The sequence below is a fragment of the Ambystoma mexicanum genome, chromosome 8 (genome assembly GCF_040938575.1).
Source record: "Ambystoma mexicanum isolate Mex_15411 chromosome 8, UKY_AmexF1_1, whole genome shotgun sequence".
NCBI classification, from domain to species: Eukaryota; Metazoa; Chordata; class Amphibia; order Caudata; family Ambystomatidae; genus Ambystoma; species Ambystoma mexicanum.
Window position 1 is genome coordinate 816,495,103 of NC_090929.1, and position 15,639 is coordinate 816,510,741.

At 46.3% G+C, this 15,639-nt stretch overlaps 1 protein-coding gene across 3 annotated transcripts in view; it reads right to left on the reverse strand.

The window, feature by feature from the left end:
- SEC24C (SEC24 homolog C, COPII coat complex component) overlaps positions 1 to 15,639 on the reverse strand; it is a 1,750,167-nt gene that overhangs the window by 230,936 nt on the left and 1,503,592 nt on the right. For all 3 annotated transcript variants that reach the window (XM_069610689.1, XM_069610688.1, XM_069610687.1), the window contains one exon: positions 14,437 to 14,555. In XM_069610689.1, coding sequence (XP_069466790.1) covers positions 14,437 to 14,555 — 119 coding nt within the window. The remainder of the gene's footprint in view (positions 1 to 14,436; positions 14,556 to 15,639) is intronic.

A 15,639-nucleotide genomic window follows, 5' to 3' on the forward strand; every position in this document is an offset into this window, starting at 1 on the left:
CAAAATGCAACCAGACACGGCTCTACCCTCTGCGGAGATCCGAGCTAATTGGCCTTTTAACGGTTCAGGAGCAGAGGCTATGAGAGCCGCGACTTCTTCCCACTGATGGCAGTTGTAGCTGGCCAACAGGGTGGTGGAGTTAGCAATCCTTGCTTGATAGGCGGACGTTGAGGCTACCTTCCTGCCGAAACTATATAGTTTTTTGCTCTCCTTGTCGGGAGGAGCTTCTGACGAAGACAAGGGTGTCCCAGCCCTCTCACGAGTGTTGGTGACAACTAAGGAGTCTGGCTTCAGATGTCCTCTTATATAGAGAGGGTCAGACTGTGCCGCCCTGAAAAGTTTTTCAACCCTGGGATTGACCGCTCTGGTGAGGTTTGGGTTCACCAGGGACGGATCTATTCTCCGCTGAATGGATTTAAGGATAGGGATGGTCTGGGCAACAGGCCTCCTTTCTCCCACTAACTCTTCTGCGAAGTCCCTTTCCTCCTGTACACCGTGGGTGTCAATGTGGAAATGTTCTGCTGCGCGAGCGAGAACCTCATTTAGGAGGGGTTGGTTATCGACCGGGGAGTCGGTAACCGGGGCTTCGTTCTCTACCGGGGAATCTACTCTGTATGTTTCTGGGTCATCCTCTTTTCCGGGTCATCCTCTTCTTCTTCCTGGTCCTCATCATCCCCATAGTAGCCCGTCCTGGTTTGCTCTTCTATTATACCAAATTCTTGGTCTTCACAAAAGGAAGCCTCTCCTTGATACCGTGAGTATGGAGTTGCGTAAGGTTGTACCTCGAAGGGTTCAGACCTCATAGGGGTTTCAAACCGGGCCTTCTTACTCGGGGGGATAGGATCAGTAGAGCCTGAGGGTGTGGCCCCTTGTGGATCATACGAGAGGAAATGTTCTGGATTTTTATCATAAAAATCAGCCAAAGAAGACATTCTCGACATGACCCTATCTATGTCTTCACTGGACAATTTTTATGGAACTGGGAATTACTCTCTCAGCAAGTCTATGGGATTTATCTTGAGTAGCTTTGCTGGTTGTGGACCTATCAGCAGACCTGGGCTTGTCTGTCTGTTTAGGGGGGGTGGAGTGTTTTATAGGTGTGGAAGAATGTACAGGTAGTTTCTTCTGCTGTTTTCCTCCCTCCCCATGCGTAGAAAAATGTTTTCCCTGTCCCTTAGTGGCTCCGGAGTTTTTCGACGCCTGGCGTCGAAGATCGGGAGAGGTGTCCCTGTCCTTCGAGCGTGGGGCCTCGCTGGCTTTAATTGCGGGCTCCGACTCCTGGAGCGCGGCCTGGGGGTGGAAGTCGTCATCGTTTTCCGACGATCGAACTTCTGTTAGCCTAGGGAGCGAGGCACTCTTGGCAAGAGTGGATGATTGCCTGGAGTCATGCGGCGATCTTGATCGAGAGCGCCCAGAGGACACCGAATCGGACCGTTCTGTCTGTGCCTCTTTCCGAGAACTCGACGTCGTCGAGTCTCGGTTGGACTTAGTGTGTGTAGTATGTGAAGCGCTTGTGTCGCCGGGGGTCTTCCCCATAGCCGCCCTGCCGGACGACCTTCCGAGGTCGGGGACCTGTGCTCGGCTGTCTTTCGACACCGTAATGCCCTCGCCGTCCGAAAGTACGGCGTCGCTGCCATCGCTGAAGGCGCCCTCCGCTGCCATGGCCGCCTGCCTGGCGTGGTGGGCCCAACGCTTCGTCGAACGGTCCTTAAGTGTCTTAGGTTTAAACCTACTACACGCTCTGCAGTTCGCTTCGGGGTGGTCCCTCAGCAAGCAGAGATTGCACGTGGCGTGCCTGTCGACCCAAGGGTATTTGCGATTGCACTTGGGGCAGAAATGAAAAGGGGTACCCCTCCATACGCACCTTGAGGCAGCGGGCTGTTAAGTGTAGGAAATGTATAAGGTGTACCTACATACAAAGAGTGTAGAGTATGTACCACCCCCCACTCTCCCTACTTGCAGGGCCGAGGCCAGCGGCCTACCAGGCCCAGGCCGAGGCCAGCGGCCTTCTGAGGCCCAAATCCGTCGTGCAGCAGCCGACGGTCGATTTCTTCTCCAGCCGGCGTCGAGTTGTCGAATTTCGACGTTGGGGTGGGGAAGAATGTCAATAGATAATTATTTTAAATTTTTAGCAAAAGTATGGCTAAGGCCAGGGGACTCCGCAAAATGCTTCCGACCAGTATGGCGGAAAAAAACAATCTGAGGATCATAGACGCGTGAGGGATCTTGGGTACAGTGGACGTCACACTAGGGATAGTATTACTGGCACGCCCTGTGTCGACGCCCATTTTCGAGTTTCGAAAAACAAACTGTAATACTCCGCAGCTTCCACTAGATGTCGGCCTATGCACAGCATGTGATCTAAGCAGATTCCACAAGCCTCAGAAATTACATTTATTGTGATGTGAAATCCCTACAAGGAGTTGTGTTTATAATGTTGGTAACAAGATGTCATGGGTGATCGGGAGAACTACTTAATGTATTAAAAAATTGCACTCATCTAAACAAAACATTATATTGGAGTGCTGTTAATACAGAAACCTATTCATACATACACATAAGCAATGGCTGCAGCATGCACCATAGAAGAACTCTGGTAATTTTGGATAGTAAAATAATGAATGCTACCTTTGAGTAATGTTAAACATGGACTAAATAGCTAACAATTCAAGACTTAATACACAATACATATGAAGCCCACAATGCATATACATTAGAGGCACATACAGGGAAACTAAAGTAAGGAAGAAAGAAACAACAGCAACAGAAAATGTCAATAACACTGAATTACATCTTCATGTATACAAATTAAAGTGTGTTTGAGGCCTGCATATTGCCCCGTGTACGTGCACAATGAGCTGAGTCCAAACCCTAAAGAAAGTACTTTAAGAACATACGACAAGGTTAATGTCTAGATATAAAGCACTTTTAAAATTTTCATATTCTGACTGTCGGTGAACAAAAACACCTGTCCTAGATATGTCAGAGAAAAAAAACAAGTAGCCTAGATATGTGCTGTCATCTTTGGTATCCTGGGTGTTTTCGTTTTAGCAGTGTATGGTCGTGCCGTGAGTTCTGGTTGCTTAGCTTACCATAAATGGCGAATTTCTTGGTTTTTTCGGTTTTACTTATAACCATAACATCCCTTTAACAAAGTTTTTTCAGTGAATTTCAGATGTTATTAGTTCAAATCAACCATAATGTCCCTTTAACAAAGTTTTTTCACTGCTATTTGGGATACATTACTCACCGTAATTGTATTTCTGATGCTTGTATCGGCTTAGATTCACATGCTATGCATAGGCCGACATCTAGTGGTGGCCGCGGAGTATTACATTTTTTGTTTTTGAAACTCGAAAAGGGACGTCGACAGGGCGAGCCAGTAATACTATCCTTAGTGTGACGTCCACTGTACCCATGGTCCTTCACGCGTCTGTTTTGTTTCTGACATGAGGTAGCATGAAGTGTAGCGCGAGTACAGATGTAATAAAGCAGATAAGAGTAAGTAAAGCCAGAAAACATCAATGCACCTTTACTCCACAGGGGAGGAAGGGTGGGTGCATGTGAATGTAAGCAGATACAAGAATCAGAAATCAGATTACGGTGAGTAATGTATCCCTTCTGAGGCTTGTGGATCTGCTTAGATCACATGCTATGCATAGATTAGCGAGCAGTGTCTGGAGAAGGTGGTGTGTTGTGAGAAGGTACAGCAGTAAAAAGATGTTTTAGCACTGCTGGTCCCACCTGTGAATCCGCTTTAGAATGTGTGTCAATGCAGTAGTGCTGAGCAAAAAAGTTGCAGATGGCGTGCAGCGGGACGTTTACAATAAAGGCCAAAGTAGTTCCTGTACCCCTGGTCGAGTGAACTCTTTGTGTGAAAGGCAGAGTTTTGTTTGATAGAGAGTAGCAGAGCCGTATGCATTTCACTATTCATCTGGAGATGGCGTTTTTTGAAACGTGGTCACCTTCCTTGCCAGGTGCTATGCCAGTTGGTCTGTTTTTCGTAGCTGTTTTGTTTGCACAGTAAAGAACTGCCCTCCTTACAATCTAGTGTATGGAGGTTTTTCTCAGCTGAGCTTGAAGGGTTTTGAAAGAAAGCGGGTAGTCAATGGACTGGTTGACATGGAACTTGGATATGAACTTAGGTGACAACCTAGTGTGTGTTCTTAGTACCAACCGGTCTTTGTGGATAACAAAGAAAGGATCGGACAAAGCTTGTAGTTTACCGACTCTTCTTATGGAGGTGATGGCCTCCAGAAAAGCTGTTTTATATGTTAGGTGTTTATGGCTGGATTTGTGCATAGGTTCAAGGGGGGGGGGGGGGACATATGAGCTTTGCGAGTACCACATCTAGATCCCACCCTGGAGGCGGGTTTGAAAGGGGGTCGGAAAGCCTTTTTACTCCTCCATGAATGCTTTAATGACTGACTTTCTACCAGGACACCTTGCTTTGAGAAGTGGTCTATGTGGATAGAGCCGCTAGGTGCACCTTGATGGAGTTGAATACTAGATCGAAGTCTAGTAAGCATAGCATATAATAAAGAATGTGTGATGGAGTACAGTTGATTTTTTGACTGGCACCAAACCTTTTCCATTTGTTAAAGTAACAGTGTCTGGTGTTTGGTTTACGCGCCTCGTTGAGGATTTCCATACGCCTTTGAGGTAGTTTAGGTGCCCAAATAATTATATGACTCCACGGGCCAAGCTGGCAAGTTCATAGATTGAGGGTGTGGGTGGAACGCTGTCCCCCCGTGTTGGGTGAGCATGTTGAAGGGCCACAGGAGTTTGATTGGATCACACATCGCCAGTTTGCGCAGATGCTTAAACTAAGGTTGTCTCGCCATGATTAGAGTTACTTGTTCTTTGTGCATCTTGTTCACTATACTGCTGACTAGAGGTGTTGGGAGGAAAATCGTAGGCAAATTTCCCTGACCAGCTCATCCACAGGGCGTTCCCCTTACATCCAGGTTGGGTAAACCAGGAGGCGAAGTCTGGGCATTGTATGTTTAGGCATGTGGCAATCAGGTCTAACGAAGGATAGCCCCAGAAGGAAAAGATATAGTCTGAAATTGTTCTGCTGAGTTGCCACTCGTGCTCTACGGGTAGGGGATCTCTGCTTAGTCAGTCTGCTAGAGAACTGAGTTCCCCAGGAACGTTTGCAACACTAGGACCATGTTCCGCTTGAGTGCCCACTTCCACGTTTTTTGGGCTAGCCTGGACAGACTTGGAAAGTGCCCCCCCCCCCACCCCCTGCTTGTTTATGTAAAACATGGCAGTGGTGCTGCCTGTGAGGACTTGCACTGTTTGGCTGTTTGGCCTGATGTTTCTGTTTATTCATTTTACATAGCGCTTTAATCCAAAGCGCTTTACAATAAAACAACAAGATACAATAATGGAGAAGCAAGTTAAACACGAGACAAACCAGCGTAACAATACGTAGAACAGTTTCTCCGGATATTGGAGATGAGGGAAAAGTGAGAAGGAAGGAAGAGAAGGGAAGGGAAGGGGACAAAATTCAATTATGTGATATAATGTCGAGTGGCTGTGAGAGGAGGGGAGGGGGAGGTATGGGGATGGGGGAGAAGGTAGGAGGTCAAGGGGGGAGTAGAGAAGAAGGGCTTTGAAGGAGGTGCAGAAGGAGGTGTATTTGGGGGTGGAGCGGATAGAGAGAGTTAAGGAGTTCCAATGAAGGGAGGCCAGAAGCTGAAAGGAGCAGAAGTGAGAAACAGCACAAGGAGACGGGGGTACAGTAAGTAGAAAGAGGTCAGCGGAGCAGAGAGAGGGAGTGTAAAATGATAGGAGAGAAGAGAGATGGCGGAAGCAAGGTCATGTAGAGATTTGAAGACCAAACAGAGAAATTGAAATTTAAGTTGAGGGGAAGGGGAGCCAGCCGAGTTGAGAAAGTTAGGAGGAAATAGAGTCACGAGGGCCGAGGAGGCAGAGAGTACGAATAGAGGAGTGGTAGATGGACTTGAGGGGGGTCAGTTGAGAGGCAGGGAGTCCAAAGAGGAGAGAGGAACAGTAGAAGAGACGGGAGAAGATGAGTGAAGAGCTTAAGAGTTTAGAAGCGTGGAAGGTGAGAGAGGACCTGATCTTGTGGATGTTGTAGAGATGGTGACGACAGGAACGAGAGGTGAGAGAAATGTGATGGGAGAAGGAAAGGGAGGAGTCGAGGTGGATGCCAAGGTTGTGAGCAGATGGGGAGATAGGAAGGGGAAAAAGTGTTAGAAGGAAAGACGAGGACTTCCGCTTTGTCTGTGTTGAGGGAGAGAAAATGGGATGACATCCAGTTTTTTATAGCTGTAAGGAAGGAAGATAGGGAGTGATGAAGGTCAGGAGAGAAAGAGCAGAAGGAGAGAAAGATGACGGGAGCGAGAAGGGAGGTATAAAGAGAGATGCACTTGAAAAGCTTGCACAGCTTTATGTGATTCTGGGCTGTGATATGGGTCCACAGGCCATGCGCTGTGTGGTGAAGGTAATGTGCTCCCCTCCCGGTGAGAGATGCGTCTGTTGTGACTATCGCTTGCACTGTGGGGTTGCAAAAAGGTTTTCCCTTCAACAGATTTTCCTTTGCCCACCAGCATAGTGCTTGAACTAGGGTTATAGAAACAACCACTAGATTGTCCCACGGATCGCTTGCCTGAGAACACTGTTTCACTAAACACTCTTGCATTAGTGGTGCGCAAACGTGCGTGCGGAACCAGTTAAATGCATGAAGCCATCACCCCGAGCAAGCGCATTGCTTTGCATACGGTTATTTGATGACCGCCTAGATACAGAGGTATTTGCACCAGTATGTTTTGCATTCTTTCGCCTGACAGGAAGACTAGCCCCTCTTCCGTCTTTATGATAGCTCCTAAAAAAGGTTTTGTTTTGCTTGGAACGTGACTTTATTTTTTCTTGTTGATTGAGAATCCCGTTTGGAACAGGAGATTGATTGTTCTTTGGATATTTTGCTTGCAAATTTGGGGGGATTCCCCTGTTATTAGCCAGTTATCCAAATAAGGGTACACTGGGATTGCTTCTCTGCGTAGGTGCGCTGCCACTACCGCTAGTACCTTGGTGAATACCCTTGGAGCGGAGGCTATATAGCACCTTGAATTGGTAGTGTTTATTCGCCATCTTGAAGCGCAGGCATTTTCTGTGCACTGGAAACATTGAAATATGAACGGATGCATCTTTCATGTCCAAGGTTGCAATGTAGTCCCCCTGTTTATTAGTTCCTGTAGCATTGTCATGCAGAATTTTTGTTGCCTGACATGTGTGTTTGCAGGGCGCAGGTCTAGGACAGGGCGCATTGTTTGGTCTTTCTTTGGTACAAGAAGTACATTGAATAAATACCCTTGTTTACCTGGTTTGCCAGGACGATTTCTATGGCGTCCTTTAGTAGCAGTGCCTTGACCTCTTCTAGCAGTATGTGTTGTTCTTCCTGTGTAGTTTGTCTTTGTCTTGGCGGGTGGTTGTCTGGTGTTTGTATTAGCTAAATGCAATAGCCCTCTGCCCCGGTAGAAAGCACCCACTTGTCTGACGTGATCCCTTCCCATGTGTGGGTAAAGTGAAAAATACAAACTCCCACTGGAGTGGCATGGGAGGGGACCTGTAGCGGGTGATCATGCTTAGGGGGTGGATCCCCCTCTTGAGGAGGAGGTTATGCTCCTACTTCTGGACCTTCTGTGTCCCCTTTGAAAAGTTCTGTTGGGAGGACTGCCCCTGTGAAGAACTCCCGGATTATCTCTGCCCACCCTGGTTGTAATTGGAGGACCGCTGGGCGTACTGTCCTCTAAACGGCGTATATTGGAACCTCCTCTCTGCACAAAGGGTTTGTTAGCGAGTTGTCCCAGGGATTTGAGTTGTCCCAGGGATTTGAGGGTGTCATATTCCTTCTTTGCACTTTTCAGTGCGTCCTCGACCGCTTTGCCGAATAATGAGTTGGGCTCGATGGGCATGTTTAAAAGGGTAGCCTGGGTCTCCAATTTGAAACCCGATTGACGAAGCCATGCATGGCGTTTGATGAGGGTACCTTCTGCCACAATTCACCCCATATTGTCTGTTGCGCCCAAGTTATTTTTAAGAATGCAGCTTGCTACTTGTCTCCCTTCAGCAATAGTCTGTAAGAGGGGTGTCTTTAGGGGTTCTGAAAATGAGCCTTTGTTGTGCGACCGCATCCCACTTAGGGAGATTATAGCTGGATGATAGCGTAGTGTTAGCTATTCTCACCTGATAGGCAGCCGAGGAAGCTACTTTCCTGCCCAGGGTGTGGATCTTCTTGCTCTCCTTGTCAGGAGGGGCTTCGGCAGAGGCTAAAGGTGTACCTGCTCTCATGCTTGTGGTGGTGGCTACTAAAGAGTTGGGCTTTAGCTGCCCCCTAATGTACAATGGGTCTGAAGGGGCTGGTCTAAACCTTTTTTCAGTGCGTGGTGGGCGAAACCTGAAGGTATCTCCCTAACTAGTCCCCGGGGATCTGTCTTCCAGGTCGCCAGGACACAGCCATCACTATTGGATCCAGTTCCTTGGGGTTGACCAGTGCGGGACGATCCCCTGGATGGGGGGTCCTCGGGGAGTGGAAGTGGGACACCGACGGATGAGACACAGTATCCCCCTTCTTTCAACACCTTTTCCCCATCCTACCACGTAGGATATTCAGAAACACTGCCGCTACCCCCCTTTTCTGACACAAACTCTTTCGCACACCACGAAAGACAACGGACTAACACCAGAGCCGTTTAGCTAACATGTCCCAATACAAGGGTCAGGCAAAGTCAAGCAATTAACCAGAATCACACACACCTGACGGCCCTTTCCCTTCCCCACAGGGATAAAAAGTGGAGCACGAGAGCACAATACGAGCAAGGCAGAGAGCACAACGAGACAGCTATCCCGGTACGGTTATTCAAGAGGAGGAGAAAGGTGGCGAGAAGCGAACGGGCGACAAGGAGAGAAGCAACCTTGCCCTTTCCGACTGAGACCCGGGAAACCTCCAGGAAAAGAAGCATAGGACAGCGAACAATAGCCAGTGTGTGTTGCAGCAGATGTCAACGGTACACGGAGCATGCCTACGCTGATCAGCAGGACAGAGAGAGACGCCTGCTACTGTGGTACCGTCCTTGACTCCAGATACAAAAAAGCCAAGAGGTTCATCACAGCCGGTGAGTCGAGGGATGAGACAATAAGAAACCGAACTGCGTTGAAGAAAACTGCAAAGTAGCAACTTAAGGGAAGCTCAACGAACTGTTAACATTAAGGGAAAAGCAGCTGCAGAAGGGTCTGGCACCAGGTGGGTGCTCAATCGAGAGAGACTGGTTGATCCCGCGTTTGTTGAAACTACTGATACCAGAAGGATTTGTGAGAGCCGCAAGGACAAGGTCAAAGTGGTCATACAGAGGTCTAGCAAAACCCCTTGTACAATCAAAAGTCTTTGACCTGCACGAAAGCCGAGGGAGACAAATCCCGAATAATGAGAAAGAGAAAGAACTGGGTAGTTAGCAAAAGTGAACCCGACAGAGGGATGCCGGCAGGAAGGGGCAAAGCATGATGCCCTAAAAAGAACATTGTGATGACAAGAGTGAACCCGACAGAGGGATGTCCACAGTGTGTTGTTTAAAAAGACATTAAGACTTGTGAATGCAACAAGTGAGAATGTTCTGTGAATAAGCCATAGTGAACCCGACAGAGGGAGGCTGAGATTTGAGAAGGGTCTATGCCCTGAAGAGGGGGACACAGGGGTGAGGAACCATCACCCTCACTGCCATAAGAAGATAACTTGTTTGTTATTGTTGAACCTGTAAGGCCCTCGCAGCAAAGAGACTTTTTGCAAGAAGTAAAGACGTAACCACCGAAGGTTCTGATAGCTGGGAACGTAACTATTGTCTCGTGCTGGCAAAGCTCGAGAGAGCATTGTGCTTAGAAGTCCTGTCTTGTTCTGTGCTTAAAACACAGGGAAGGGAGACCCACCCAGCTACCACATCCCGACTTATTATTTGTGAACACTTCTTTCTTTTTTGTGAACATTATACCACACCCTCTTTGTATCTAGTTGTAAAGTTTGGCAATAGTTTTCTTTTAATATAGGCCCTTTTATTTGACACGACGTCACTAGGACTGCCTTCTTTTTCATTTGATGGTCACAGCTTTCTCCCATCTTAGATGTAGGTTTAGATTAGGCATTTTTCAAATCTGCATACAGTTTAATAAACACCCTTGAACTGTGATCACTTGTGTCTGTCTTTACTGTTGTCACCATGAGTACCTTACAGTGAGTTGGATGCCCTTGTCAGATTGGGGATAAGTAGAGAAGGCTGACTACGCCTCTGGACAGATTGAAGCAGTGGGATGAACTGTGCTGCAGATCTCTTATTTATTTATTCATATTTGTTAAGCGCACAACAGCCCGTGGGCATCGTGGCGCTGGTTACATACAATGAGAAGCTTAGTTACAGTAGAAGCAGAAATATCATTTTACACATGTTGAAGAGTACATAGAGTTAGTTGCAGTGGGAAAGAGGGGTAAGAGGTTAGAAGGGTTAGATGCTAGTTGAAGAGAGGTTTTCAGATTTCTCCAAAACGTAAAGAGGGAGGTTTCCGCTCTGAGGGAGGTAGGGAGCAAGTTCCATAACTTGGGTGCTATGTACGGGAAGCCCAGTCCTCCTCCTTTGGTTCTGTTGATGTGTGGGATACTGAGTTGATTTGTGTAACGTGTTCTGATGGGTCGGGCTGTGGTGGCTCTGGATAGTGTTTCCGATAGGTATGAGGGGGCCGTGGCGTTGCTACATTTATGCGCAGTAGTGAGGATTTTAAAGGTGATGCAGTCCTTGACTGGGAGCCAGTGGGCTGCCTGTCTGGCTTCAGAGATGTGATCTCTTCTGGGAATGTTTAGAGCTGCTCTTAGCGCATTGTTTTGAGTGACTTGGAGTTGGTTTGTGTATTTAATAGAAATGCCTGCTAAGAGAGCGTTGCAGTAGTCTAATTTAGCACCTATGCTAGCTCTTGCTACTGAAAGTCAATTGGACTTGGTTAGGAAGGGTTTTATGGCGTTGATGAATTTGGTGCTTCGGGCCGAGGCTGAGACAATAGCATTGACTTGCTTATCCAAGGATAGTGGAGCGCCAATGTGAACCCCAAATGTTTTTATGGAAGATAAAACAGGAATGATGGAGTTGTCAATGTTGAAGTTGGAATAGCTGCTGTCTAGCTTGGTTAGAGTAGACCTATCCCCAAGGATGACCTCTACAAAGTCCTTATCGACTTCAGCTTCCTGGGTATCTATCTTAAAGTGTTCTGCAGCCTTTAAGAGCAGGTCATTGTACTGCAGCTGGTTGTCCATCGGGAATCAGCCATTGGTTGGTCGGTATGGTCTGGTGATTGGATGATGTACGTCATAGTATTGATCTATCTCCCATGTGTCCCCTTGGTCTTCAAGGTCTGTAAATGAGCCAGGGTCTTGGGAGTCTTGAGTGTCGTAATATGTGTCCTGAGCCACGTCTTTATCTGATGAGGCATTAGTGTTGCGTTCAGTTGGTTCTTTTGGCATCAGGCTGCTTGCTGGCTGCTTCGCCTTTAGAGTGTCCCTGAAGTTTGGGGTATTGATCAAAGAAATTTACAAAACTAGACATTCTCCTCATGACCCTATCAAACTGTTCGGGGGTCAATTGTGAGGCGCTTGGCAACACTGAGGGAACAGGTGTAGGCAGAGGCTCTGGAGCAGTTTGTGATGCATTGCCCCTGAAAGGGTTTCCTTATGGGTAGAATAATCCCTACTCTTTGAACCTTGTGATATTGAGGCTTGGGGCGTCGAGGATTTTGAGTTTTTCGATGTCTTTGCCTTGAGCACGATGTAAGAGATGTGTTTTTTAATTAGATCACTCATTTTTGAGCTTTTTGCAGGGGCTGTCGACGCGTCTTTCGACACACGGTCGTCGGAACAAGAAGAGTTTCCAGATTTGGTTGCGGTGTCGGAAACGGACTTCGGTGTCTGTTTCGGGGGTCTGTTGTGTGGAGATCGCGACCGCGATGGCCCAGAGGACAGGGATTGTTCAGACCTTCCCTTCGACACCGTGTGTGGCTTATCAGTCAACGACGTGGTCAACAGTCGGCCATGGGGGATGTGCTTGGTGAGGCGTGTACTGGAGGTGCTTGAGCCGCGGGGTGTCATTTCTGTAGTAGAACCGCCGGCCTGCATGTTGGAGTTGGGGGCTCACACGCGAGAATCCATCGGGTCCTGATCGCCCTCTGCATCACTTAGGACGCTGCCATCGCTGGAGGCTCCCTTGACGTCCATGGCGGCCTCGGCCTGCATGGCTTGGTGGGCCCAGTGTTTCGTTTTTCGGTCCTTTAAAGTTTTTAGCCTAAACAGTTTGAAGGACTTGCACTGTTTTTCAGGGTGTGGTCCCTAGGGAGGCAAAGGTTACACACTCATGTCAATCCTTCCAGGGAAACTTCCTGTTAAAGGAAGGACAGAATTTAAAAGGAGTATTTTCCATAGTGTGTAAAGATGGCAGCCTGACGGAATACAAGGAAGTATAGGGGAATATTAAGTGAGATGGAATATAAACCTCCCCCACTCTCAATACCGTATTGGGCCGAGGCCCGTTGGGGCCTGGGTAGGCCGCAGCCAAAGTTTAGCAAGACGGGAGTCAGCGCTGAAGAGTGGTCTTGTCCTCGAAAGCCGTCGCTGGAGATCTTACGGTGTACGGTCGTTGAAAGGACAGAAAGAAAGTATAACTTTTTGTATGTAATTGCGTCAGCCAGAAGAAGGAACTCTGCTATATGCGTCAGACTACGATGGCGGGAAAAAGCAATCTGAGGGACCTCCAAGCGTGAAGGACCTTGGGTACAGTGAACGTCACACTAGGGATATTACTGGCACGCCCTGTCAAAGTCCATTTTCGAGTTTCGAAAACAAAAAAATGTAATACTCTGCAACTACCACTAGATGACGGCCTATGCATAGCATGTGATCTAAGCAGATACAGAAGCCTCAAACATAGTTGTGTGTGTTTTAATAAAGAGCAGCTATTACCCGAAGGCATTGTGGCGCTAAGGATGCAAGAGCAGGGTGCAATGTTGAATACAGAAATTAGCTACGATTAACAAGGTTTTCAGCCATTTCCTGAATTCTAGTAAATTTGTTTCACTACATAGCGATGGCAGGAGTGAATTCCACATTCGTGCTGCTTGGGCTGAGAAGGAACGACCACCTTTCCTTTCCTTCTTGTATTTTGGAATTAGAGGATTGGTCCTGAGCGTGTGATTAGTGATTTGAAATTTAAATGTGTGTGAGAAAGGGGAAGAATCAGGCCAGCATAAGCTTTTAAACCTAATGCACATACTTTTAAAGGCTATCCTCTTTCTTACCGGAAGCCAATGTAGAGTTCTCGGGTAGGAGTAATATATGGCCATATTTTTTCCACATTGAAAAGAATGTTCGCAGCTGCATTCTGGATTCTTTGAAGGCATTGAACAATAGACTCCGATATACCTAAATTTGCACTGTTACTGAGGTTCAATCTGGATAGAATTAGAGATTTCATAACCGTTACTCATTAGGGAAAAGAGAGAAATTAGAGTAAAAGCCTAATTTCCCTGAGCAGGAAAAACCAGGATTTGGTTAACTTTGCAGGAAGTTCACCTGTTAATTTTACAAACCTTCCCATTATATGTTTGAGATCAAATCAGATTGTAATTTTAGAGGGTGGGCATCAATTAGGTGGGAGGTATATTTATTGATGGCACTTTTGTCACTTTTAACAAGCTCATGGTAAAGGGAGAGGTCAATGAGCTGACAATGTTTCTTCTTTAGACTAAACGATTAGAGGACTTTAACAGCCAAGAGGAAACTTGCTGCAATGTATTACCCATGGTATGCACACTTAAGGAAACATAGCAGGATTGTGGTTGCACCTTTAAAGAGAAACTACTATACATGACGATCCTAGCATCGTAACTTTGTTGAGTTATGAATCATAGAGTGCACTGTTTTGAGAAGTATGGCTGCTTTAATGATTCTCTTACAATATCTATGGATACTGCCATAAATATGGAAGACTCAGTGATGTCTGTGATTATATGGGAGACCGATTTGTAAACATTTGTTGCTGGTATACACTGAAAGCTATTGTTTCCTTTAATTATTTGTTCAAATGAGCAAGGAGTGCTTAATGACACCAAGGGTGATTAATAACAATGAAAATGCAAAATAAATTCTTTTTTCAAGTATCTCCAGAACACTAACATCCATCAACCCTAAACCCTGCAGAAAAGCATAAGTACATGATAGGCAACAGAAGATTGACATATGGGAGATCCAAGAACACACATTGTGAAAAATAGGATTATTTTAAACTTGGACTCAAATGTTTTCAACACCACACTTGAATGTATGGCTTAGATGACCTTGCACAGCTATTGCATCCCATTCAAGGAAAATGAGCAAAACACTACCTGGCCAGCAGATGATGGGCTTGCACAGTTCTTTCGGTAGCAGGCAAGAATCTGTGCACACTGGTTGATAAGTGTATCCCGTACAGTCTTTGTTTGATTATTCATGACCCCGCGAAAAGCTGTAAAGGCAAAAGAGGCAAGAAAATCTGTCAAAGCTGGCCAATAAGGTGTCCTTTCCAGATATTGAAAGTGGATATCTCATGCAAAACCTGAAAGTTACTCACCATAGCAATTCCTGTTCTCCCATTTCATAGTTGTCCTTTCACCATACATTTTAGAAAATTGGTTTCTGAACCACAGAAAGCATTTGTGGCATGTTAAAAGAGCTCTACATTATTATAACCCATTACTTTGTGGTGATTTACTTTGTTTTTACTTCAATTTTGTGTATGGGGCGGGGTGTCCCCACATGCTGAATAGCTGAAAACCCCCACATAGCCTTCTGCAAGGCTGTCAAGATGCTACTCTTCACCTAATCCCAACTATGCGCCATCTGTATAAAAAATGTTTGTATTAAGTTTGCATTGATTCCAAATACCATTCAGATGCAGCATGCAACTTAGCTCATCACATGTAACAGCGCCTTGATGCCAAAGGGCTGTTTGCGCGCTACATACATTTTAATAAATGAATGTGCCTCTTCCCCCTTCACTATGACCCCAACACCTCCCCAACCCCTTATAGCCCTGAACTCTTTATTACATATACACAATTACCTCCTCACGAAGTAATGACAACCAAGTAAATTACCACAAAGTAATTTATTTTGTTAAACCAATGGGATACTGTAAAAAGTGAAGCTATTGTACAGTGGTTTTGCACACTTAAAGCAATCAGTGGCTTCACCTTCAAGTATGTTATGCCTCCAAATTATTATTAAGACATGTAGAACGTGGGGAAGGTGTGAGGGTAATATGTGGAAGGGGGACCTCAGAGAATAGTAGTTAGTAGTACTTTAAATAACTTACATTCTCCCACATCTGTGTCCCCCTTGCCCCATGCTCATTGTAGTAATCCAGGACAAATAATGGGAGTTAGAAATTAAACAAAAATGTTCTCAAGTACAGATTGACAAAATCTAGATCTGCCCTTAAACCAGTGTGCGTAAAATGGCTGGTGGAGCAGATAGGGCAGGCAGGGTGGGCTGCTGCCTGGTGGATGAGTGTTGCTCATTTCCATGTCACCTGGTGGTGGCGACCAAGG